We start from the raw sequence: 27165 nt of genomic DNA on the forward strand, positions 1-27165 counted from the left end.
CAGTGTAGTCAATTTGGTCTGGTGTGTTACCACCACTTAGAATCCGAGATGCTAATCTGTAGATGTAGGTATCAAAATGCAAGTTGTGCACAAAATACAAGACTGAATATATTCCTATGTGTAATATAACAGGGTTTTTTTATTTCATTATTTTCAGACTTTTTAAATAACCAAAGAATTTTTTAGAGAAATTATTTTGCCCATTATATATTTCCCTTTCCCGCTTCCCCTTCTGTCATTTTTTCCAAGTCTCTTCCTGCAGTAGCCAAGTTCATTGTTGATGAAGGTGGTAGTAAGTAAACAAATTGTTTGCCTTTACTGTTTAGAACATCTCTAAATTTGATCACTTAGCAGTTCTCTGTGCAGGTCGAGTTGAGTCAGAATAGTGTCAAGAATTGTGTCAAAACTTGCCAAGGGGCGAATAGGAAAAGGTGCATACTGTCTGGGATAACACCAGTGGTGTTACTTACACTTTTTGGTTTTGTGCTGTTTTTCCCTCCTCTATTTTTTCCTGGCTGTTTAAAGATTTATCTTGTCTGAAGTAAAATTATTTTTTGAAAAGTTAGGAAATGATATCAAAGTATTTTATTGGGTCTATCAACAGATAGACTGGAGGTAGACTGGGTATCAACTGGAGGAAGAAGAAAGTCCAGCTGCTTTAAAGGATATACAGTGTCAAACATAGCCATGACTCTTAAAAACTAACATAAAGATGTTCTAAGAAAGAAAAAGAACGTGAGTACAGAAGCTAGGTTTTGACATTGCTTTGTGGGCACTTAAGTGAGCTTATACAGTATTATTAACTGTAGAAAAAGCATTTCAGTTAAAGCAAGTGTTTTGGATTTCAAAATCATCAACTAAATAGAGCAACTGTGTTTGCAAAATCATGTGTGGGGGAAAAAAAGCTTTCATAATTCATGTTATTCATGCATGCAGGTTTTGTGATAGTTCTACCCCTTCCCTAATCTTCATGTATCCATGACAACACAGCTTGTTCGTATTTTACAGTGAAAGCAGTTAAAAAGTGAAGGTTTTCATAATATAGGATTAGAAGACCTACAGGTATTATGTAAGATATTATACTGAAACTATGAGTGTGAAAAAACATAGATGTAAAGGATTAACAGGGAATGACAGCTGCTTCTTATAAAACTACACAAATAACTGTTAGAATTGTCATGTTGCAGGTAATTGCACCATTTAAAATCCATACTGACCACTATGCAAAATAAACCAGAAAAAGAGCAAGACTGCAAATGATAGTTGCTCGTTTATTTCACTCTGGGAAGCTCTTAAGCAGGATTTTCTTTCTCCTGTAGAGGCCTAATGCAATCGCTTGAATTTGCAAGTGCATTTTTAATGTTTCCCTTTTTATAATCTCTGCACATCATCCTCCATTAAAGTTATGTGTGAAAATAGGTGACTATACTATATTTACACTAAATTATATATTTGGAGATGAAAGCCAGTTCCAGTGCTGCAAAATTGTGGAGGTAAACCTTTATTTTTGTAGTCTGGTCCCAAAGAAAACTTGCAGATGTGAAGGGAAAATGAGAAGGACACTTCCTCCTGGTTTTTATTCTCTTGACTGATTTGAAATACAAATGAAATAAAGTTTGCCCCTCTAAATTCAAAAGTATTACCATTGATCCATACCTCTCAAGACCACATACTCTAGTATCATGCTTGCAGGTTGCATGTAAAGCTCTGAAATGACATCAGCTTTTCATGAATTTTTTCTGACTGAGCTTTTAAATAAAGGAAATGTATAGAAGAAAACAGTACGGAAATTTGCTTTCAAAATTATTAAAAGTATTGTAAGATTAGTAATAAATAATGCTGAAAAAGCTGATGTTCTGTTGAGCGGGTTACTGATTAAATGGACATTTTACAACTCTAAATTTCAGTAATACCAGAGAATGCTGATTGACTGGAAACAAAGTCAAGAATATGGAAAATTGGGCAAGCCTCTTGCATTTTTTAGGTGGGTGGAAGCTGTAGTGTGTGTTTCAAATTGATACACCTATCTGTATGAAAGCTGGCCTATCTGTAAATTTCATTTACCTATCTGTAAATGAAATCTTAAAACATTGTATTCAGTAAAAGTTTTATTGAAATTTTAAAAAAATCTGAAAGGGAGAGGAGTTTGGATAGGTGAGTGGAGTTGTGTACTCTATTGGCTGTTCTATTTATGGTAAAGTTTTTATTTCTCAGTGGGGAGAAGCTGTGTACAGGAATCCTGAAGCAGAGCATGGTCAAGACATTTTCTTGCATAAACCATTTACATATTTATGGTATGTGGGGAGATGTGTAGGGAAAAGATGGAAGCACTCCTTTGCCATGATAGTTCTGCCTTTACATCCCATTTCTTACAGTTGTTTTATTGTTAACTGATAATAATAAGTTGGATTCCTGTTGTTCCTTTTGAGTTACCTAACGATCTCATTCTTTGTCTGATTGTGGTACTGGACACAAAATGATCCCTTAAATTTCGTCTTTCGCTTTTCCACTCTACATACCACAGACCATCCAATTGCAAGGTGCTTTCTATTGCACTGAGTCATGTGAGATACATCTGCACATGTATCTGTGGCTTTTGCCCTTGGTGCCTCTTTCACATTTCCTCATTACGTTCTTAATGTACTTCGTGGAGTGAAATTCACACCTATAATGTGCATTCATGGTACACCCAGAATGTATATCTCCAGTACCTAATCCTACTCCAGATAATGTCCTCTTTTCTGGACATTTCTGCTAAGGGTTTTCAAGGACAGGATGTTTTGGGAAAGGTGGCAAATCTTGTTGAAGAAAATAGGGATTATATTATTAGCCATGGCCTGCCTTACGGCAAGTCGCAGAAAGCAGTGACACCACAGTGGCCTCTAGTGGGCTGTGTGGTCACTTGTATTCCGTCTACTCTAAGTCTTGCACAGGCCTGTTGAGCTGGTTTTTCAAAGAGGAAGTTATGCTAGGGCCAGAAAGGGGTGGCGGCTGTTAGGGACATGTTGTTGTACACCCTTGCAGGCTGCATGCAGCATGGGACCTGCCTGTTGGAAAGTGCTGACTATGCAGGCAGAACTTATTTGTATGTGTGTGAGTACATGTGTCCAAAGTGTGTTTGTGAACACCATTATGGAATATAAAATACTGAGAGGAGTTCAGTATTTGGCTAATATAGGATATCCCTGTTAGTCATCTGGAAAAGCTGGTGAAATCCAGTATTCAAAATGTGCATGAACATCACAGAGCAGGGAGGGATTGGGAGGTTTTGTTTAAATGATAATCAACTTAGAAAATAGGCTCCTAAATGGAAGATAAGCTTGTAATGCCATTATATATGGTAATGAAAAAGACAAGACTTCTTTTTTCAGGGGACAGCTCTGAGGCTAGGGACTTTCTAATTATTGTTGCAGAGTGCAGACTTGATGCAATGCTTCTTCATGGAGTAGTTTGTCATTGTAAAGATGTAGAAGAAAATGGAAGAAATTTGGCAAATGTTGTCAAGGTGTGAGGAGGACTGCTGAGGAGAGATAAATTAATCTAAATAATGCAGCTAAATCCTAGTTAAGGAAATGGGGATAGTGAGAGAAATGTGAGTGTATGATTTGAATGATGTAAATGTCAAACAGATTTTTCACTTGTACACAGTGATAATAGACAGGATTGAGAAGTGAAGGCTCTGTGTATCCCGAAAGATCTTGCTAAGGAAAATAGTGCAAAAGCACTGATTTCTAGAAGGAATAAAGGAAGTACTGTCTCTGGAGAGAGTTACCAGGCTAGACAGGAGATTCCAGGGAAGAAAACTTGTCCTGATTTTGGTTAGGATAGGGCCTTTTTAATTGTAACTTTCATAAATTGCATCATTGGAGAGCTCTTAGAACATTATGCGTTTGGACAGAAACCATCAGTGCCATTCTGTAATGATGCCTTTTGAATTAGTTACACTGTATTTCTCATTTGCAAGACTGTTCCTGTTTTTTGCTTACAACTTTTAGTGAGAACCTTATTATGTTTACTTGAGCTGTGTGGGAGGAGGTTGCTGAGCTACAACTTTTGCTAGGTTTGATTTCACTTTTACCAACTGGTGCAGCTGATTTTTAGGTTACTATAAGAAAACTTACCAGCTTTTTTCTTCACTTTGATCAGTACATCAGTCAGTTTTGTAGGACTAATTTGAGGATTTGTATTGAAGGTTTGGCTGGGGTTGTTTTTTGTTTTGTTTCGTTACTTTGGTTTTTTAATAATCTAGGCCAAAACCACTATCAGCTATTCCTGAAGTAGTACACAAGGAATTGTAATACTCATTTCAGGAATGCACTCTACTGAATTACTTTTTAACATTGAAAATTACAGGCAGCTCCAGGACAGAATTTTTGTCGCCTTTGTTTTGCACTAGTAGTTGAGATAAATATGTGCTGGAATTGAATGAAATAAATAAATTAATTGATGTTAATATCCAGGTAATGGACATATGAAAAAGCCACTCACTAGCAGAGAAAAATTAAAGCCAGGTCTTGTGTAGTGTGTTCATACCTACTATCATTCCAATGCCACTGCAGTAAAATCTTTAGTGGGATGTTCTGTAGGCTTATCATAGACAAAGAATGTGCATTGTCGAAAGAAAAGGAGATAATGTAAAGTTTCTTTTATAGCACTCTGAATATTACAAATTATGAAGTTTTTTTTCCTGTTCTTGTTTCTGAATATGTCATATATAAAAATGAAGTTAAAAACTTTCAAATTAATTCACATTAAAGCTTCCAAAAGTAAAAATCAGCTTGGTATTTCATTGAAACATTTTAATATAAAAGTAAATCTTTGCTTTTTCTAATCCAGTGTAATCTAATTGCAGTTGATGAGTAAAGAGTCTCCAGTCTCTGTTGGAAATGATGCTTACGTTGACCTTGATCGGCAGGTATCTAGTCTTAGATGTTTCTTTTCTTTTGATCATAGCACGTCAGTGGCCATAATAAGAACTGGATCTTTTTTTTTTCTTTAATCATTAAAGGGTGTTGTGGAAAAGTAAAAAAAGAAGCGAAAAATTAAATCTCAGTATTTCAAGTCCTTTAGCTTTGTAAATTGAATTTGCTTCTATTGTGTATTTAAAGGATATAGAAAATTTGATTTGAGAAGCCAGTCTAGCTATATGACATAATAGTACAAAACTGCAGATTGGTACAACTCTTTAGGCATGGCGAAAGAAAGAAAGATAAAAAAGATGTGCTATTTGAATAAATGTTTTTATCTGAGTTCCTATTTCCAAAGTCAGTTAAAAAAAAAAAAACAAAACAGGAAAACAACTGCTTCTAGGGGAATCCTGGAACTGCTGCAAAATAGAAGTTTTCAAATACAATCACTCCTGGTTTGATATATTGAAAAAATTTACAAATCAAAATTTTTTTAGTAGCTTATCCTCATGCTAACACTGTCCTCCTTCCTCAAATTTTTTTCTAATTGAGAAGAAGAATAGTACAGTGATGCTCACTGTATTCATCCATTATGCTTTCTCTGCAGAAAAATGTAAATTCTTGCAGACTAAATTAATTCTTTGTATGTAAACAGGCCCATAAGAAATAAACTTGCAAATGCAAGGTATGATGATGCTGTTTGAGAAAGCTCATTTAAACTTCGTCATATATAATAGTACATGTATGTATATATATCTGTATCTATATACATAACATGCATGCACGTGTTTTATCAGACCAGTTTTCTTCTAGCTATGTTTTCTGTGTTATCTTAACTGCATTCATTTGCAGGCCAGTGAGACACATATCTTTAAACATTCAGCCTTTGAAGGGAAGTATCAGAACATTTCCCACTGCTTGTAAGGTTCAGTGCCCTTTTTTAAAGGGTAGGCTTCTCTGTCACAATCTAGTTTTATTCCTATTGTGCACTAGAATTAGCTTCCAGAGACTAGAAGGATTTTACCCTAATTGTCCATTCCCTGTATTCCACCTTCCAGTCCCTTCTGTATTTCAAATGTAGATTCAAAATTGAAATTACACACTCTTTGCATCTGTAAAGAAAAGTGGTATTGACAGGTTTTTTTTGGTGTAGAGATTTGGTGAGTTCTTCTGACCCAATTTCTCCTGGAGTTTTTGACTCAATTTATAGAGTAGATGTGATAATTCTAATGTAAAAGGAAATGTTACTTTTAGGTATATTTTCTTTTTACTGATACACAAACTAAACAGTATTCACATCTGCTCCTTTTTTTTTTCTTTATATGAGTAGAATTGCTCTGTTTTAAAAAATTTAATGTATTACCTCATTGTAAAAATAATTTTATAGGCTGTAGTTCAGAATATTTTTAAATGGATCACAGAGAGTGATGAAAATTTAAACATTTCTTGTTTATGGTAGCTGAAGAAAACTACAGAAGAATTAAATGAAGCTCTTGCAACAAAAGAAGAGATTGCCCAGAGATGTCATGAGTTAGATATGCAGGTAAGTTTGCTATAGAGTCTGTATCAATTTTGAAGTGGAGAAAAATTTTGTGAACTTTGTGGTGGCTGGAAATAAGTACTAGCATATTGAAACATAATTTATAGAAGGGGGATGAAAATGTCACAGTAATTGTTTTGCTTTCACTTGTGCTAGCAGAATGAATATCATTGTTTTATTATCTTGTTGCTGTGTTGTCAGTATTATGACTCATACTAGCAAAACTTCTTTTCATTCAGTTAGGAAGGGTTTGAGCTGTGTGGTAAAACTTTTGCCATAGAGAACTAATACAAGTTCTGCTGCTGTAACAGGTCCAGGTAATAGTTAAATCCCAGTCAGAAGTTACTGTAGACCATTAAATGTGTATGGGTTGAGACTAAATCTTACTGTAAGTAAATCAGTACTCATCTGGAAGACATGAGGAGTGTGAAGGGGGAGCCGTGAAAGGCTATTGCAACCCTGCTTCGAAATATTAATTCAGGTTTCTTGTAGTTCAGTAACTGTTGGAATTAATAAAGCTGATCTTTTTTTGTTGTGGTTAATATTTGAACCCATGTTTCAGGTCTTGGAGCACTTTGGGTTCTTTCCACTACTGTCTGTTTTCACAGTGTTAGTGGAAAGTGAGCTCTCTTGGCACTGTGCTCCTGTTTCAGGCCTGCTTGCAGATGGCCTTTACTGTGAGGAGCTAGTTTTATTTGTTTCTAGGGAAAGGATGCAGATTTTATTATAATGAAGTACCTGCTGTCAGAATAGACTTCTTCTTTAAATGCTTGTGTGAAATGCATAAAATAATAGTTCTGTTTCCTGAGTTGTAACTCTGCCCGTAATGTTGCAATATGTTGGTTACATCACATAGCAATTGAATACCTATTAATTATACAGTGTATTCTCATGAAATGTGATTAGTGAAGCCTGCATGTTTCTGTTCATGGCGTCTGTTGATATTTCATTATGAACATGAAAAGATACTGCTCTCTGTACCTTGGTAGGTTAATTTTTCCTCTTCATACTTTTATTACAACAGGTTGCAGCCCTCCAAGAGGAAAAGAGCAGCCTGCTTGCCGAGAACCAGATTTTGATGGAACGTTTAAATCAGTCTGATTCCATTGAAGATCCCAACAGTCCTGCAGGTCGTAGACACCTGCAGCTGCAGACACAGCTAGAACAGCTCCAAGAGGAAACATTCAGGTAGAAAAGCTACACTTGGTTAAGGTGTTTGTTTGTAGCTGGCAGTAGAGGTGACTTAAATATTTCTGTTCTGCTGCAAATGTGAATTAGTATAATGGATGGTATATAGCCACAGTAGTACAGTTTTTAAAGTGATGTATACATTATAATTTCACTCTTTACAAGATCCAGCATTTAAAAAAGCACAGTTTCTTAGTGCTGAAGTGCTTTTTATGTCACTGCTGTGAGTTACTTTGAATTGTTTGTATGCAGTCATTTCACCCATGTTTTGCAAAGTCAGTGAGAATGAAGAGTAGCATGCTTTCCTTTTTGCAAATTATTCTGATTGTATTTTTAAGGTCTAATAATTCCTAGATGAAAGTTTGCTATAGGCTGTACTGCTGATGGCATTATCAACATAGGAAAATATGTCCTTACCTGAATCTTAAAACAAATTTCAGAGATGATGAAAGATAGAGATTATCCATCTATGAGTTCTGCACTTTATTTACATTTCCCCAGTATGTTAACATACAGTTCCTCTTTAAACATCCTTACTGATCCTCTTGACTGTTGCTTTCAGGATGTGTCAGGCTGTTCTGCTGAAGAAAGCTGGTTCACATCACCATCACCATAACCTTTTCATTCTCTTTCCCATACTTGCCTTCTCCTTTGTGAGTGAAATTATAGTATTTCTTTCTTTACACTGCCAGCTTTTCTTTTGCTATCTTCTTCTCATTGCCTTTTTCCAATTTTTACAATATATGCCACGTTACTTTCCTTCTTTTTTCTATTTTCCAATTCCTCTTGCTAAGCCTCCTTTCCTGCTTATTCTGACATATCATCTCCTATCAGTTCCTTGAAAAAAGTTCTGTGTTTCTCTTTCACAACAACTAGTGCCTGGATTTTTTCTTTTTATACGTCTACCATGTAAAGGAATAAAGTAATGGTGATGTCCCCTTTTATCTCTTCTGATTCATCTCCATGCTCTGCAGTGATTCCTATTTGAGTCTGGTATCAGTTACTGTTCAAACAGATTTTGTCCCTGTCTTCAATATTTGCATTGTCTGTTACTGTAGTTTCAGGTTCTGAAGGTCATTCTAAACTGTTTTCATATGTGAGACTCATTCCTGGTCTCCTTTACCTCCTTCCCCGTCTTCATATTATGTGGCTTCTAATGACAATTTGTATGTGTTGCTTCCAGCTCTACCTGATCAAGCAGGACATTTGCACAGCTTAAGTGGTGCCTTGTGCAGTACACCACTTTTCCTCCTAGTCTTGCCTCTTTGTGCTTTGACTGTCATGGTCTGTCATGATCCCAATCTTCATTGTTTCTGCTTTGGATGACTCAAAGATTTTCTCTTGTCTTCATTCTTGTAGATGGTTTTTGGACTCTTGACTTTGTTTTTTCCTCATACCCTTATCTCCTATCTGGATTGTTTTTATTTCAGAGCAAAATCACAGTAAGACTTTCTGTTTCAGGTTGCCTCCTCTTCTGTTTGTTCAAAATACATTGAAAAAGTTTCTATTACTTACTCCCTTTGTTCACTGCCAGGTTAATAGAGCTTTGGCTATGCATAGTGTATGCAGGCAGCTCAGCAACGTTCGTCAGAGTTCTTTACTTGCTAACTAGATAACCTGATTCTCCAGATGTACTGGGCATGTGCAGGTTCTTTATGCGTAAATAAATAAAGCCGCTTCAGTGAGAGGTCTACAGCATTTACAACATCTTACAATCAGGTCAATATTGTTGGAGGTAGGTGAGTTGGACAGCTGAACAGAATGGAATAAAGATGTTATGTTCAAACTCTGGGTGTCCAAAGATGAAAAAAGATTAAATTTTCTCCTTAAGTTTCCCTTGTGTTAAACTACAATTATAGAAAGAAACCTCAGGTTTTGTTTTTATGGGAACATACGTTACCTTGTGAATTTTCAAATAGAAAGACTGATATTAAATTGGGAGCATTGATAAAGTCAATCTGCTTTTACATTTTGAATAAGCACATTGTGTTGTTGTTTTCCTTCACTGCAGCAGGAGGCCATTTCATGTGTTCTTAGATGGGGTGATGAGGAAAGGTAACTGGCTCAGGATGAGAAATTATTTCCTGGGTTTCTTTCCATTCTTACAGATTAGAAGCTGCAAAAGATGACTATCGAATACGCTGTGAAGAACTAGAAAAAGAAATTGCGGAATTGAGACAACAAACAGAAGAGCTTACTACACTGGCAGAGGAGGCTCAGTCTTTAAAGGATGAGATAGATGTACTCAGGTAAATTTTGTTCCGTTAACTCTTTTAACTACTACCTTTTAATCTGTATAATTTGTGTACTTAATCTACATTATCTTTTGTTTAAGTAATTTAATATTAAACACTTTCAATGCCAAGATTCTTTGGATCTTCCAGTTTAGGTGCACAGACTGACACACAATTCGGCTTGAGTAAAATAGTTGCTTATTTTGTCAGTCAATAAATATAATTCATCAACAACTATTGTCAGTCAATAACTATTGTTAAACTTAATAATTCTATGCCAGTTAATGGTTATAACAGGGCACCCACTGGTCTCTTTGAGTATGCAGTATTCACCTTCATCATGCCTCAGGCATCTGTTGTCATCAGAAAACTAGGCTGTTTCCTGTCCTGGGTTTGCATTGTTCAGACTTTGGGTGGTGCTTTTGGTTTACCATGTAATATTAGTGTGAACAGCATCTGTTGCAGCTCTCATTCCCACTGCATTTTAGCAATGAAAGTTGTCATGATTTGATGGTACTAGGGGTTTGTAGAGTGGGACAGCCACTTTTTTACTATGGAGCATATTCCTTCAGTATTGGCATCTATTGCCATGGATTATTCAGAGCAGAGGGATTACTCATTCTCTCCAGCAAGACTTATTTAATACTGCTATTCCGGATTCACTGGCAGCCTTCTACCAAAGCTATCTGTCTTTATCCCTTCTGTCATTAATATAAGAAATGAACACATCAGGCTGCATAAACTGTCTGGGTGGCATGGGTTCAAAGAGCCATTCCTTGTCCCAAGAGAGAGACCCTACACCTCACTGAGGATTAAACAGAGCTGGCTTGCCTCAATGTCCCATAAACCAACACATTAATTCAGTGGGAGGTTCCCTGGGTTTCACGGGAAATTGGGTCTGTAAACTGGTTGATTCTAAAATGAAACTGGGAACAGTAATAGTAGCAGAGGTCTTTGCGGGAGGTGAGGTCCATTTTGTAATCTTGGAAGTACAGCAGGTGGATTGGTAAAACTCTGAAAAGGTGAAGCGTGGTGTTTCTTTTTCTTCTGTCCTTTTTTTTTTTTTTTAGAAGGAGTCAAGTTTCAAAACTGTTGCTGTTCTTCTGTGTCACCAAGTACAATTTGTCTAGCAGAGAGATCTTTATGATTTTAGTCCTGGTTATCATTAAAACAAACTGAATGGTAGAAACTTTTCTTCTTTACCCTTGAAAAATTTAGGACAGAACATAGTCTAGAATTGAAAGGAAATGAGTGGGAGTGAGGTTGTTTTAGCTATTATTTTAAGGTTGGAAGCAGATAAGAAAGTTGTGTTAGGAAGCGGGATAGAGGGTCTAAAAGAAACTTCAGCAGCAACTTTTAGAGTTGACAAATAGTTATGGGAAGAAAACAGACAATTAAAAGCGAAAACATCAGTAATAGGAGGATATGATTGCTTTATTGTTCTTCCCATGAATGTCTTCTGCATTAAGAAAAAACTGAAGAAGCATTTTAGGTTCTGTTAGTTTTGTTAGTTTTCGGAGTTCAAATTTGATACAAATCTGTCTCTTCAGGCATTCTTCTGATAAAGTAGCCAAGTTAGAAAGCCAAGTAGAGTCATACAAAAAGAAATTGGAGGACCTGGGTGATTTGCGGCGGCAAGTGAAGCTTTTAGAAGAGAAGAATACAATGTACATGCAAAATACCGTGAGCCTGGAGGAAGAACTAAGGAAGGCCAACGCAGCGCGCAGTCAGCTGGAAACATACAAGAGACAGGTGAGGACATCAGTGCTATAATACTCTGTATTGTTTAGCACTTTGTCTTTATAACATGGCTAATGCTTCAAAGTAAAAAAAGGCTATGAAAAAAACAACTCCTGTATAAAAGACTTCCATGTTTTATAGGTACTTGCTACCTTTTGTCCTTCTTTCCTGCAGCTCTTGTCATTACTACAAGTTTGTTACTTTGTCAAAAAGCAGTATTTCTTGCATTTAAAAACTTAACAGATGTAAAGCCTTTTTTTCCTAAAGTTATTCCAAATTCATATTCAGTAGTGGGGCTTGAATTAGAGGCTGTCCTTTCAGAAAAAGTATCCACTTTTCACTTACAATTTTCCAGGAGTGAGGAACACACCACAGCTGAGGTAAGTTGTTCCTGTGGTTAAATAGCTTCTTTTTTTAACGTTCTAGTTTCTCTGATACACATGGATTTTTCTACTTAAGAAGAGAGAAGGACACATGTCATCCTTGTTGCTTATATGCACCTAGTGGAATACAAAATGTGTCAGCAGCACACTCTGTGGAGTGAAAGGCACCTATTTATCCTCCTGCTTATTCAAGTGCCATGTGTGCATTCAAGTGCCATGTGTAAAGGTGCAACATGTGCTTAATCTTCTTTCTGCTTCTTTACTTCAGGGACACAATATTGTTCTGGTATTCTTGTTACACGGCTAGACAGAGCATGGTTTATTAAAGCAGTAGTGCCTGCTCTGTATTTTTGCCTGATTGAACAATCACAGCACAGGGTCCTTGTATGTCAGTTCACCATAGAATAAAGTATAGAAACAAACACTAAACAATACTGAAAGCCCAGGAGTGATGTGTCTCCATAAGACTTGATAGACTTTTTCCCTGCAGGTGGTGATCTCAGTGTTTAAAACAAATGGTTTCAGCCTATGTGGGCCAATTTTAAATACAGCCCAAACGATTTTACTGGGAAAAAAAAGAAGTTGGAGAAGAAAAATTGTCCAGGGGGACAAAGAGAAATGCAATGTAGAAAGGAATGGCCTTCCATTCCTACCAATGAGTAGTATCAAGTTTACTGGCAACCCAATATTTCACTCCGTTAAACAGCTGAGCATGTGATATTGTTGTTTAACCTCAACATCTGCATTTGATTCTTCTTATTTCACCAACCAAAAGGATTTTGGAAGGGCCAGTCCCATCAGTTGTGCTGCTAAAGTACTCCTTTTCTTCGGTGTGTTTTATGGGTTTCCTCCCATATGAGGAGCTGTTGTTTGATGCAAAACCGCTTACTGACTGAGACTGGAATAAGCTTCAGGTGTCCTGTGGCAGATGTGTTTTTCTTCGCCTAACTATGGTGTCTCAAAATGAACACTCTGTGTTTGTCTTCAGTGTCTGTAAGACTGGGCTCCTTTCGAAACCTGCCTGTGATTCATAAGCCACAAAATTATTTTTCTGGGAATCCTAAATTGTGCTATCAGAAGTAAGTTGGGTATAAGGCTTGTGATGTTATGTCGCTGCTGAGTACTAGTGTGTTCCTGTAATGGAATATGTCTTGTCTGGTGCTTGAAGGATCCAACCTGACTCATGAGGACACCATTAGAGAGTTATTTCTTTGGCTTAGAATCATTGTGCTATGCAGATGAAAGTGGGTCATTCAAATTCCTCTAGTAATCTGCAAGGAAATTGCATCTTCACTGCATAGAGCAGTCTCTGTGAGGTGAGGTTGAGTGGTAGTGTTTTGTTTTCACTCTTCTGAGAGCAAGCACAAGCCTTTTCTAAGAAACTTTATTTCGGCATGAAGAATTGAAATGTAAAGACTGCAGGATATTTTTTTTTTGTAATTTTAATTCAGCCCCTTTGTGCATGTGCATTCTGATACATAGTTAACGGTATGTCTTGCTTTTCTTTGTTGCAAGATTCCTGCTTTACTCATTCCATACACAGATAATGCTTAGTGAATGTGATGGCAGTTCATTTTTTTAATCTTCTGCATTACCATGAAACTGTATGTTTTTCTATACACTCGCAAGTCTTACTTAAAGACAAATTTATTTTCTGCAGTGTTTTTGTGCATACCATTGCCTTAGCATGATTGGTTACAAACATAAATGCATTTCTTTCCATTTGAGGTGAAAATACTAATATTTTGCAAGTGGTGGCACTGTCACTGGTGAAGGCCTGCAGTTGTTTTGTTATACCTGCAGTTATTCTGATGGCCCCAGTGATAAATGTCACATCTGAAAAATGAAATATTTTCATATCTAACATGCTCATTTCTTTAATCTCAGAAAATGCAGGGCTGTGCTGATTTTGCAGCCTTTAATTTAGGAAAAACAGCAGCCAATTCCTTCTCTAACACTTAGGACCATGCATATTTTAGGCCTTGTAGTTATTTTGCTATATTTGTACACATTGAAAATAAAAGGCCATTAGAACCACTAGGGGATCTTGATGTAGATATGGCTACTGCTTTAATCACGTCCTTTGTAATCTAAAAGTCATGAAAAAGCCTTCTTATAAACTGATTCAGAAGAAGCTGTAGGTCTTTAGCTGAGTCTTCATTCAGCTTTTGTATTTGCAGGTCAGTCTTTATTTAGTCTATTTGCTCTTGTGCTCTCTCCATTATGAGCTTTACTAGTGTTCTGGGAATGAATCTCTGTTAGTGAAGGCTGAAAGTTTTGAAAAGGCAAGACTTCACTGATTTACCTTCTGTTGTGCTTGGCTTTCACATTTCTGCTCACTTAATCTTAAGAGTTCTTTACTGATCTGTAGTTGAAAGCATACATGTGGCAGTGTTTCTCACTGAAATAAAAAAAACCTGTTTGGAGCCTGTGGCTGAATCTTTGTTAGTATATTAAAAATTATTAGGACATCTCAGGTTAGGGAATGTTAGGAATGTTACCTGGCCTCTTAAACTAGTAGCTGAATTCTGAGTGAGGCTTATGAAGTAAAGTTAAAAAAATATGTAGATAATTGGCTTTCTTCAGAGTCTGTTCTCTTTGCTAGGCTTTTCAGAATGCAGAAAATTTTTTCTGCTGTTCCTAATCTTGATTTGTAGAACTACATGGGTTTTTTTCTGTAAACATTGAGTTTAAATTCTTGTTTTAGATGTAGTGAAAATACTTCACATTTTTTTCTTCTTTTGCTTGCACTAAGACCTAATATTTGAATGCTTTTTATTTTGCTGAAACACAGAACAACTGATGAAGGAAGTTTTTTGTATGTCCTATAAGTAACTATTTCAATTGTTTTACAACATGAGTTGTGGTGCATTGTAATTGGCTACTTTGTCTTGTGTATTTTGTTTTAACATTTGCAGACACATTATTGATTCTTGTTCTCACAGGCAGTTGAACTACAAAACAGGTTATCTGAAGAATCCAAGAAAGCTGATAAATTAGATTATGAATGCAAACGACTGAAAGAAAAAGTAGACAGCCTCCAAAAAGAAAAAGATGTAAGTGCCAAGGTGTTTTGTTTTTTTTAGTAACAATAGCAACTTTGTATCATTTATAACACAGAGATATGGTAATTATAGTTAGCGGTCTTTTTAAATTAGGAAGTCTTTTTTCCTCCAAAATTTTCTAATGTTTGTGTACAAGATAGTTTTTAAACCTAAGAGTTGTACAGCATGGAATAAAGTGACTGTACAAAATCCCATTTTTAAGAGGAAAAGCCTTCATATTTGGCATCTGAAGTTGTTTCCTGACCATTTACCATGAGAAATTACCAGGGTAATTATTATGTATTCTGAAAATCTATTTACAACAGGATTTGTGCAGTATCATCCTAGAACTAAATTCCTGTTGCTTTTTTCCCCTAAGGCATTCTTTGAGGTACCATCAGCATGCTTCTCTTAGTGGAATCATCACTAGTATAGGAAGAGGCTTAGTAGTTGTGTAGAGGGAAATGTCCTTTCTGGCAATCTCAGCTTTTATGACAACTCCTTGTTGACCTGTCTTGTACTGCCAATGTGGAACACACAGGGTAGATACAAATTTATCCCCTTCCTCTTGTGTCATTTGCTGCTAGTGATTCTGTGATTAATTGCTTTGTACTCTCTTCCCAAGACTGATCCTTCAGACTTCTCTTACACACTGTCGTTTCTCAACAGTTCATTTCAGCTTGTTTCTTATGAATGTATATGCAGGGGGTTCAAACTACTAAAATCAATTGCAGCTAGCAGTTTCTTTGGCATGTTGTAATTTTAAGTCCCTTGATCAAGCTATCAGAAACTCTGCAGGCTTTTTCCTCAATAGTCATGTTTCATGTCCAGTTATTTCCAAGATTTCCAAGCCCAGCACTTAAATATAATTTGAACTGAAAGTTGTCAGTTACTTTAGGTTCACAGGCCATTGATTCCCATTTTTTATTAAATTTTCAAGCTCTGATGGACACTTGACCTTCACATCACTTCCATCTGTCCTTCAAATCAGGCTGGAATGCTCATAATAACTGTGTTGGTATTGTGCTTTGGCTTTCTTTCCTGCTTTTTATTTTTAAATTGGGTTTTTTCAATTCTTTTATGTTGAACAATGGTAAAGTTGTTTCTGTGGCTTATCCATGGCTCAGTGGACCATTTCATCTTGCACAAAGGATCTGAATTGCAGGCCATTGTCATATAGTTTTCTGATTTACCCCCTGGCAAACAGCTTTTTTTTGAGCTGGATGTTGTTCTTAAGTACATTCTTTTGAATGGATATGCACCTGTGAGAAGTAAATTACAGCTATAATTCCCTTATCACTTGAGTTTAGTGACTCACTATATTACCTGCTCTTTCTATTCTCTGTTGTCAATATGTATCAATAAAGTAGCCCACCACAGGTCACAAACTAGGTAGTCGTATCTTGTCAGCTATATTTTGGAAATAGTTACTGAAATTGATTATATTATTTTCCTTGTGTTCTGGCAAAACATGATAGTGTTTGATATCTTCATCAAAGTAGCTTGGAATTTTACCTCTGTGGTGTGTTATAAGTACTATAATTATTGAGCTGCTTGTACCAGTGAAGCCCTAGAGCTTTTTCTAGTCACTAAAATATTCTGGCATTTGTCAATCAACTGTTAGTAAAATGAAATGCTGTCAGCCAATACAACTCCATACCTATACAGAGGCAAGGTCTATCTTGGACCATTTAGTAATACTGAACATGTCTGATTTTGGAGCAAACTACATTTTGGATCATTACATAGTAGCAAAATTCTTTCCTTTTTTTGACTCTTGGCAACCTTCTGGACAAAAACTTGGTGTTATCTGTAGATTCTCTTTTTTTTTGCCAAAAGGGTAGTTGTGCCAAATTGAAAGAGTATTTGCCTGATGCTACTGAATAGTTAATCTGATGGATCCCAAGGTGATCCAGTCCTGTTTTTCAGTTCTCTTTGGACCAAATCTTAAGCAACAAGTTTTCTTCTATAGCCAAAGTGCTGGTGAATGACAAGAACAGCAGACACACAGGAGGAATGCGATATGAAAGTGTTGCTCACACTTTCAGTGGTGAAAGACGAAGTGAAGTAAAAGCAGTTTGTTATGTTGACCCTGTACTTACCTGCTCGTTATTTCACTCCTGGCTGAATATTTGATTCATGGTGAGGGAAAAATCTATGGTCTCTCAACTGTCTTTCATTTCTCTTGGAATCAACCCCTATGAAAGGAAAACAGCTGGGTGGCCCTATGGATACTGTTTACTACCCAGTACCAGAACTTTGTGTTACTAATACCTTGTTTTTGTAAACTTATACCCCTGCCATTTTTAGTCCAATAAGATCAGCAACCCTTCTCCCAAAAAAAACCCCAAATCACTGTTCCTGTGGAATATATAATACTTACATTTATTCTGTTATGGAATAGACTGAGATACCTTAATTTGAAAGTAATTTCTAGAGTTACATTGAATGATTTTTAAAATTTTGAAGGCTGTTAGAGATGGATTTGGACTGCCAAGACTGATATTCGTTCTCTTTCCGATTATTCAGAGATTAAGAACAGAAAGGGATTCTTTGAAAGAAACTATTGAAGAACTTAGATGTGTACAAGCTCAGGAGGGTCAACTCACTACTACAGGTAAAGAACAAATAAGGAGATTAAATGCCTCTTTTCTAAAGTGTACATGAGTTTTCTGTAGAGAATTAAATGTGCTTTTGTTTAGCACAGAATAAATTTAAGTTCTTCTAAAATCAGCAGTGAAAAACTTCAGCTATTCATAGCTTCATAAGCAAGCAAAAGCTTTGAATGTTATTTGTATCGATCAGAATTTTAGTCTCCTCTCCAGTGGGATATTTTTATTATGTATATCTGATTTCTATATAGTTACATAGTTTTCTTTAGAGATGTATTTTCTCATGATGTTTCATGTGTTATAGTTAATTTGTATGTGTAATCTTGCGTACCTTTATAGTTGTTAGATAATAAGATAATGAGCAGGAAATAAACTGCAGCATTATTTCTTCAGAATGGATGAAATCAGACATAATGGTTCACCAAATGAAATGGTGTTTGTCTGTCAGTCTTGCTGTAGCTTGACTTTGTGTCATTTTACATTGTCTAGCAGTAGTGTGAAGCTTCTAGAACAATGTCTACTTCTTGTCATGTGAAAAAGTCAGTGGTATGCTTTTCCTTACTCAGGATTGATGCCTCTGGGAAGACAAGAGCCTTCAGACAGTTTAGCAGCAGAAATCATTACTCCTGAAATAAAGTAAGCTAATACAAGCTTTGTTTTACTAACCTCTGCAATGGTCATGGGCAAGTTGAACATTAGTCAGCAGTGCCCTGGCAGCCAGGAGGCCCAACTGTGTCCTTGCGGGCATCAGGCACAGCATCACCAGCCAGGCAAGGGAGGGGATTGTCCTGCTATGCTCTGCTCTGCTCTGGGGCAGAATCCTGTTTACAGTTTTGGGTGCCACAATATGAGAAAGACATAAAGCTCTTAACATCCTAAGGAGGGTCAAAAGCATGGTGAAGGGCCTTGAGGGGAAGCTCTATGATGAGCAGCTGAGGTTACTTGATCTGTTCAGCCTGGAGAGGAGGAGACTTAGCAGAGATTTTATCCTTCCTCTTGAGACGAAGAGGAAGGGTGAACATTCATCTCTTCTCTGTTGTGACCAGTGACAGGACCCAAGGGAATGGTCTGAATTTGTGTCGAGGAAAGGTTTATGTTGGATATTAGAAAAAAGTACTTGTCGTTGCCCTGTTCTGATTGCCTGTAGCTTGATGATGCTACCAAAAGAGTTGAGTATTTTTGAGTAAGAATTAAGGGGAAGGCCACAAGGCAGATATTCTGGTGGGTGTGTTATAGACCACTTGTCTAGGATACTATGCTATAAGCAGCTGGGAGAGGTCTTGAGATTGCTGGCCCTTCTTATGGAGGACTTCAACTTACAGATGGCTGCTGCAAATGCAGCACAGCAGAAAGGCATCGGTCTAGAAGGTTCTTCAACTGTGTGGAAGATAACACAGCTGCTGAGCAAGCCAACTAGGAAAGATGTGGACTCACTGTGAACAGGAAAGGGCTGGTAGATGATATGATGATCAGAGGCCTTCTTGGGCACAGCAACCACTGAATGAGAGAGTTTTTGATTCACAGAGAATTAAGGAGAGAGACCAGCAGAACCTCCACTTTGGAATTCTGTAGGGCAGAGTGACCCGTTTACCAACCAGGGTCTGGTTTACAGAGTTGGTTGGAAGTCAGTCCTGAAGGGCAAAGGAATCTGGGAGGGCAGGAAGGAGCTGTTAAGGTGCAGGAGCAGGCTGTCTCCATGTGCCGAATGGTAAACCAGGAAAACTGGCCTGGCTGTACAGAGAGCTTTGGCCAGAACTCGGGATAAAAAAGATTGTATCATGTTTGGAAGAAGGGGCAAAGCCACTCAGGAGGTGTACAGAGATGTGCTGTTATGCAGGGAGAAAATTAGATGGGCCAAAGCCCAACTAGATCTTATTCTGCCTACTACCAATAAAAGACAATAAAAAAATGTTTCTATAAATACATTCACTTAATTAAATGAGGGTGAAGGAGAATCTCAATCCCTTATTGATTGCAAGGAGAACCATACCAGTAAAGGATAACGAGAAAGTTATCTACTTAAAGCCTTCATTGCCACAGTCTTTGATATTAACACCGCTGATCTGGAAGACAGATGCAAGAAACTGAATAAAGTTGCCGCAATACAGAAGGAAACTGCTATGCTATGCCTACTTACAGCTGTGCTGCCTGCTGTTCCACTAAGGCGCCTGCAAGTCCGTGGGGCAGGGTGGTGTCCGCTGAAGGCTGCTGAGGGAGTGGCTGCCAATGGGTGTTGCAAAATTCACTCTGAAACAGTTTTTGATTGTGAAAGAGAGCATCTCGACTTGCTACTGTAGCAAGTAGGGGCAGGAAAGAACCAAGAGTCCACCAGAGTGGGCGGAGAGTGATTCTGCCTGAGTGCTTCGACTTTTAAAGAGCCCGGGGCAACCCCCCAGCCCCTGCCCCACCATTCTGTTTTCCAGCTGCAGGAGGGGAGTAACAATTTTGGTCACAGATAGATATGGAATACAATAACATTTTGGGTTACTCAGGACAGTGTTGATCTGCTGGAGGGTCGAAACGCACTGCAGAGGAATCTGAACAGGTTGTATCGGTGGACAGTTGACAGTTGTATGAAGTGGGCAGAGGACAGTTGTATGAAGTTCAGCATGGCCAAGGTCCTGCCCTTGGATCACAACAATGTGTACAGTGCTGCAGGCTTGGAGAAGAATGGCTGAAAAGATGCACAGTGGGAAGTAATTGTAGAGTCATAGAACAGCTTGGGGACCTTAAAGATCATCTTGTTCCACCTACTGTGCCATGGGCAAGGACATCTTCCAGCTGCTCAAATTTCCATCCAACCTAGCCTGGAATACTGCCAGGTATGGGGCATCCAGAACTCCCTTTGCCATTGCCTCCAAACCCTCAAAGTAAAGAATTTCTATTTCATATCTAATCTAAACCACCCATTTCCAGTTTAACACTACTCTCCTTTGTCTTGTCTCTCCATGCTCTTGTAAAAAATCTCTCTCCAGCTCTGTTGTTGGCTCCTTTCAGGCACTGTAAAGCTGCTCTAAGGTATCCCTGGAGTCTGATCTACAACTGCAACCTCAGCTCTCTCAGCCTGCTTTAATAGAGATGCTCCATCTCTGTGATCACCTTAGCAGCTTCCTCAGGACTCGCTTGAATTAGTTGACGTACTTCCTGTGCTGGGACCCCAGAGCTGGATGCAGGGTTCCAGGTGGGCTCTCACCAGAGCAGAGCAGAGGGGCAGAATCCCCTCCTTCCCCTGCTGCCCACACTACTTTGGATGCAGCCCAGGACACGTTTGGCTTTCTGGGCTGGGAGTGCCCATGGCTGGGTCATGTCCAGCCTCTCACCCACCAGCACCCCCCAGTCCTTCTCACAGGGCTGCTCTCCATCTGCTCATCTCCAGCCTGTGCTGATACCAGGGGTTGCCATAGGCCAAGTGGAGGACGTTACACATGGCCTTGTTGAACCTCATGAGGTTTTCATGCCTGACTTCTTCAGTTTGTCCAGGTCCCTGTGGATGGCACCTGTTGTTCTGGTGTGGATTTGGTGGTGTTGGGTGACAGCAGCTGAACATGAACCATTGAGTGCCCAGGTGGTCAAGAAGGTCAATGGCATCCTGGCCTGTATCAGCAATAGAGTGGCCAGCAGGACCAGGGCAGGGATTGTCCCCCTGTAATTGGCATTGGTGAGGGCACTTCTCAAATCCCATGTCCGGTTTTGCGCCTTCACTACAAGAAGGACATTGAGGGGCTGGAGCGTGTCCAGAGAAGGACAATAGAGCTAGAGAAGGGTCTAGAGCGTTAAGTCCTATGAGGAGCAGGAGGTTGTCTATCCTGGAGAAAGGAGGTTCGGGGGTGAGCTTATAATCCTCTACAACTACCCAAAAGGAGGTTGTGATGAGGTGGGGGTTGGTCTTTTTTTCCTTACACTGTGCCAGGGAGGTTTAGATTGGATATTAAGTGGGGTGGGCTTCACCAGGTGGGGTTATCAAGCATTGAACCCAGGGAAGTGGTTCAATGCTTGATAACCACCCATCCCTGGTTGTATTTAAAAGATGTGTAGACATGGTGCTTAAGGAACATGATTCTGTGGTGGACTTGGCAGTGCTGGGTTTATGTTGGATGTTGATGATCTTAGGAGTCTTTTCAACCCAAATGTTTCTGTGATTCTGTGTAAAAAGACTAAGGGTTGAAATTACTTGCTCAGGGTAATGCAGTAGTTTAGTGGCAGCTGAGACTACGGTCTTTCTTCACACTTGGTATTAAGTTTTGCATTCTCTGTTCTCCCTCTATATTTGTTGAGCTGTACTCTGAGATCTAATGGGAGCACTGAGGTAATTTCTTTGTGTTCTGCAATTACAATTTAAGTTGGGTTTGTATTTGGAGGTTTGAAGATACGATTGTTGTTGCAACATCTGCCTTAAAAAGATATTTATATTGTTATTTTACTTCCTATGGTAAACTGCTTTCTTTGTTGTAGATATTGATATTATTTTTAAAAAAAAATTGTGTTGTATGTGTTTAGGGAGAAACTCATCCGCCTTCAGCATGAGAACAAGATGTTAAAATTGAACCAAGAAGGTTCTGACAATGAGAAGATTGCCTTGTTGCAGAGCCTTCTTGATGATGCAAACTTACGGAAGAATGAACTGGAGACAGAAAACAGGTAAGAAATTTTGTCCTCTGCTTCAGTTGACCTTCCTACAGGCATCTGCAGGACAAGAAAGACATGGATTTAATGGAATCAATCCTGTGAAAGACCACAAGGATGTTATTGTAGGACTGTAGAGTCTTTTGTATGAGTAAAGTCTGAGGGATAGAGACTATGTAGCCTGGAAAAGAGAAGGCTCAGGTTAGATCTTATCAATGTATCTTATCAAGGTGTATGATGGGAGGGTCTAAAGAAGGTGGAGATAGACCCTTGTCAGTGATACTCAGTAACATGGCAAGAGGGTGTAAGCATAGCTTAAAACACATTATATTTCATCTGAATGTGAGAATATGCCTTTTTTTTTTGGCTGTGAGGGCTGCTGCACACTGGAGTATGTTGCCCAGAGAGGTTGTCTCCATCTCCATCCTTGTAGATATGTAAAACTCAACAGGACATGTTCCTTGGCAGCCTTCTCTAGCTGACCCTGCTGATTGAACAAATCAGCATAGAGACATCTGTGAGACCAGACAGAGTGCATCAGAGCATGCCCCAGTATTTGGGTGATAGTGATGTGAAGCTGCTTTGTATCTAAGCTTTGAATCTGTTACTTATCTAATCTTCCCCAGTCCTCCCCTTCAACTGGGGGAGGTGCCTGAAGTCTGAGAAAAGGTAAATACTGCACTCACCTTCAAGAAGGACAAAAAAAAGAGCACAAGGAACTATTGAGATTGGTCAGGCACAGCTTGCTTTCTGGAAATCTTGCAAAGCAAGTCCATCTGGAATTTATTTTCAGCTACATGAAGGACAGGAAAGTAATTAGCAAATGTCAACATGAATTTATTCAGAGCAAATCATGCCTAACTAATCCAGTTGTCTTGACAATGAAATGACTGCATATGTGAAGAAGGGTGAGAGGATGATATTTAGCTTTAGCAAAGCCTTTGGTAAAGTGTCCCATGTTATCCTTATGTTCAGAATGCCTGGATATAAACTAAATAAGTGGACAGTTAAGTGGTGAGCAAAAAAAAATTGATTGCACAGTGAACAGACAGCTGAGCCTAAAGTAGTATTGTCAGTGCAATGAAACCCAGCTGGTAACCAGTTCCTCGGTCATCAGTACCAGCGCTGTTCATAACTTTTATTGATAACTTCACTGATGAAAGGGGCTACTCCTAGCAAGTTTGAGAATGATACCACTTTGGGATGTCCTGAAAGGGAAAACTGTTATTCAGAGGAGGTCAACAGTACAGAGAAATGAACTGATGAGACCCCTGTCCCTGGCTGTGGAGCAGCTCTGCTGCAAAAGCTCTGGGGTCCTAGTGGGTGGCAAAGCAGGATGTGTTATCTGGGGACCTTGCAGTTGACTGTGATCTGGACAGTCCTCACTGAGGTGCAGGCTGTCAATCTGTGAAAATGATTCACCTCATCAGTACTTATTATGATGAGCAGTACTTATCACATCTGGACAGAACATGTAATTTTGGATTCCACAGTACCAGAGAGATGTGGATGTATAGAAGTGCAGCAGAATACTGCTAAGGTTAGAGACACTGTAATGTGTTATAGGTGGGATAAAACTGAGAACTGGGTTTGTCCAGGCCAAAGGAAAGGTGACATAGATGAGAGTACTGTGAACTGCATCTGCCTGATGGGAAGGTAAAAAGAGGACAGATTTGGGCTATTCTCAAGAGATTGTTAGTGGGAGGACAAGAGGCAGCAGACAAAATATGGAGTATGGGTCCAAGCTCTAGTAGAGAAGCCCAAAGAGACTGTTAGACCTCTGTCCTTACAAGTGCTTGAACCTGGTAGTGGATAGGATTCCCAGCAATCTGCTGTAAATGCACCTGCTTTAAAGAGGAGGTTGGATCTAGGCAACCTGTGGACATCTCTTCCAACCTACAAGTTTATAGGGTTCTGTGATGGTGTAGAAGCATAAGCTAGCAGCTCTCTCACAGTAAAACTGACTGTTAAAAGGTCTTCTTTCATGTATATAGAACTGATTTTTGCATGCATTTATGTTGTCCTTGAGGAATATGAGAATGTTCTGAATGAACATCCGGATGTTATAATCTCTGGAACTGCTGTAAGCTCTTAACTACTACTGTAATTTTCTTGTGAGCAATTTATAGTATTGCATTTTTTTGTGTAGATGATCTGAAAACACTGGACACTAAAAATCTGTAAGAATCTGAGACTACCTCTTGCAGTTTGGGTTTTTTTCTGAAAAAGAAATGATGTCTCTTTCCTAGATTGGTAAATCAGAGGCTTCTGGAAGTACAGTCCCAGGTTGAAGAGCTACAAAAATCTTTGCAGGATCAAGGTTCAAAAGCTGAAGATGTAAGTAGAAACGTACATCAAACTTACATTCAATTAGTTACAATTTTTGAAACTTTCACCTTTTTGTAAAAAAAGAAAAAGTAAAAGAATTATACAAACTGAGATTTCTAATAGTTTTGCATATTTACTTGTATGGTCTTACCAATAAATTGTGCTTCTCTAACTAGGGTGTAAGACAATTGTCTAGAATTAAAAAACATCCTATGGAGAGAAGGTGTCATACATGTTTAATTTGAATAATTGTGTCTGTTGCAACAGAAAACTCAGCATTTAAATTATTTAATTAGAATGGAGAGCTTTTCAGGGAATTGAGAAAATGTTGATTCTCCATGAATAAAGCATCTGAAGTTGTTTTGGGTTTAGTTTTCTTAATGAAAGGCCTTTCCAGCCACTGAAAGGTCTGTAATTCTTCATGTAAATGTAATCTCAGAATGAAAAAAAACAGGCAGTCTGAAACTAAAAAAGAAGTCAAATAATTAGGCCCTCAACACAATACACCTTTTTCTGTTTCTGTATACAGGATTAACTTCATTTTAAATGTAAAAATACACATTGTAGCTGAGTTAGCGTGAAAAACAACTTTCAGTCTTCCACTCAAAAATTGTTTGTCTACTGTATTTCAAAAAAGAAGCTCTAGAACTTTATTGAAAGCAGCGATTTGTTGGACTGTACATGCGTAGTGTATGCTCACAATCTCAGTGTATCATGTTGCTAACTGGCAACAAACTGTAATGTGCTGCTTTCTGGTTTTGTGGGTTTGTTTTAACTAATTTATATAAAAGAGTGGAAGTTTTTTTTATTAGATGCTTATGTAAATTTAAATTTAAGAGTATGTTTGTCATGGTTTGATGCTGGTGCAATGCCAGTGCCCCCATGAAAATACACTCTCCCTGGTGTGTGCTGTGAGATGGGACCAGGAATAAGCAAAGCAGGCCCCCACTTAGAAATAAAGAAAAGAAAGCTTTATTAACTAAACTACAACTATATGTAAAAAGAAACACACAGGAAAAATGAAAACCTTCCGAAAACATTTCCTCCTCCCCCCACCCCATTTCCAATATATCTATCCCTCAGATCACCAACTCTCAGTCCATCACCACCCCTTAGATAATTAATTCTCAGTTCATCAAGAGGAGTGGAGTCTTTCTTGTGCCATAGGCTTCCCCAGGAAACACCGCTGAAACCTCGTGTGTTTCCATGTCATCGTGGCACTACCCGGAGAACGTCTGCCGACGTGACCTCTTCCTTCTGTGTCCAGTGCTCTCACCACTGAACATGGACCAGAGCTGCTTCTAGGGTCGTCTTTTTAAGGCTGCTTTGTCCCATTCCAGAAAGAGCACAGTCTCACCTTTGGGACACCTGCCCCCAAGATTTCACCCCCTGGGGCCAAGGGGCTTCAACACTGAACCCTCTTGGCTCTGAGCCATTGCCTCCCCCTGGATGCAGTCTGTATGTCACAGGAAACATGGTTCTGTCCATGGCTATACAAGAAAAGTCCAGCTAAGGCCACTCCATCATCTTTTCCAACTTAATGTTCTTCCCCGCTCTTCCGACATCTTTCACTTGCATGAACTTTTTTCACACTTGGCCATTTCTTCCTCCATTTCATCTCTCTCTCTCTTCTAGGAAGGTTAATGTTCTGCAAAGTTTTCATTGTCCAAAAAGGAGTTAAAATCTTGGGCTCTGCCCGCCCAGAACTCCCACAGTGGCTGGACACCTTCTCACTGCACCCCACCCCCCTTCTCCTTCTCAGCCCTGCTGCTGGCGCATGTTACCAAGTTTCAAGGTGGCACAGGCTGTATTCTCTCTCTCTCTCTCTCCCTCTCCCTCTCCCTCCCCTCTCTCTCTCTCTCCCTCTCTCTCTCTCTCTCTCTCTCTCTCTCTCTCTCTCTCTCTCTCTCTCTCTCTCTCTCTCTCTCTCTCTCTCTCTCCTGGGGCAGGGAGGGAGCAGCTGCCTGATGCCCGTGGGACCCTTCCATCCTCAGGGCCCGGCCTATCTCACATGGCCGCATGGCTTCCCCTCTCCTGCCCAGCCAGCGGCTGGGCCAGGGGAGGTCTGACCTGTTTCCTTCACCCAGAACCCAAGAGAGATTTCCTGGGAGTGCTCTGCTTTTAACCCCCATGTTCCCAGAGGCATATCCGTGTCCCCAGTGGCCACACCAGGTGCCAGTATTCAGATCTGAACACCCATTGGTTTGACCACAGCATCCCAGAAAACTTACTTCCTCTCAAACCATGACAATGTTAAGTTTAGTTTACCCTTTAAATTTTCAGAATAAACTATATGAATATTAAACACCTAGTTGATTTACATGAAGATTATTTTCCTGAGTAACTTACAATGTGTTTCAGAATGCACATTAAAATAGGTCTCTTCTGAGATGTTCTTTGTTGTCCTGATTATTGGCCAAAACATTTTCAGGGTGAACAAGAATATGAAAGAATTATTCTCAGATACTGAGTATTGTGAATTATCTCTGTCAAATTGTATTCAGCTTTATTTACTGCAATTTCAGTTGTGTCTCTTTTGAGGCTCCGGTTGGGTCAGTAATTTAGT

At 38.8% G+C, this 27165-nt stretch overlaps 1 protein-coding gene across 3 annotated transcripts in view; it reads left to right on the forward strand.

Annotated features, from left to right (window-relative positions):
• The window catches only part of HOOK3 (hook microtubule tethering protein 3), an 89365-nt gene that overhangs the window by 40911 nt on the left and 21289 nt on the right, over positions 1-27165 (forward strand). For all 3 annotated transcript variants that reach the window (XM_030968506.1, XM_030968509.1, XM_030968508.1), the window contains exons 7-16: positions 4853-4915; positions 6367-6450; positions 7472-7635; positions 9744-9884; positions 11420-11621; positions 14938-15048; positions 17566-17653; positions 18215-18284; positions 22146-22286; positions 24521-24608. In XM_030968506.1, coding sequence (XP_030824366.1) covers positions 4853-4915; positions 6367-6450; positions 7472-7635; positions 9744-9884; positions 11420-11621; positions 14938-15048; positions 17566-17653; positions 18215-18284; positions 22146-22286; positions 24521-24608 — 1152 coding nt within the window. The remainder of the gene's footprint in view (positions 1-4852; positions 4916-6366; positions 6451-7471; positions 7636-9743; positions 9885-11419; positions 11622-14937; positions 15049-17565; positions 17654-18214; positions 18285-22145; positions 22287-24520; positions 24609-27165) is intronic.

The sequence above is a fragment of the Camarhynchus parvulus genome, chromosome Z, assembly GCF_901933205.1.
Source record: "Camarhynchus parvulus chromosome Z, STF_HiC, whole genome shotgun sequence".
Lineage (NCBI taxonomy): Eukaryota > Metazoa > Chordata > Aves > Passeriformes > Thraupidae > Camarhynchus > Camarhynchus parvulus.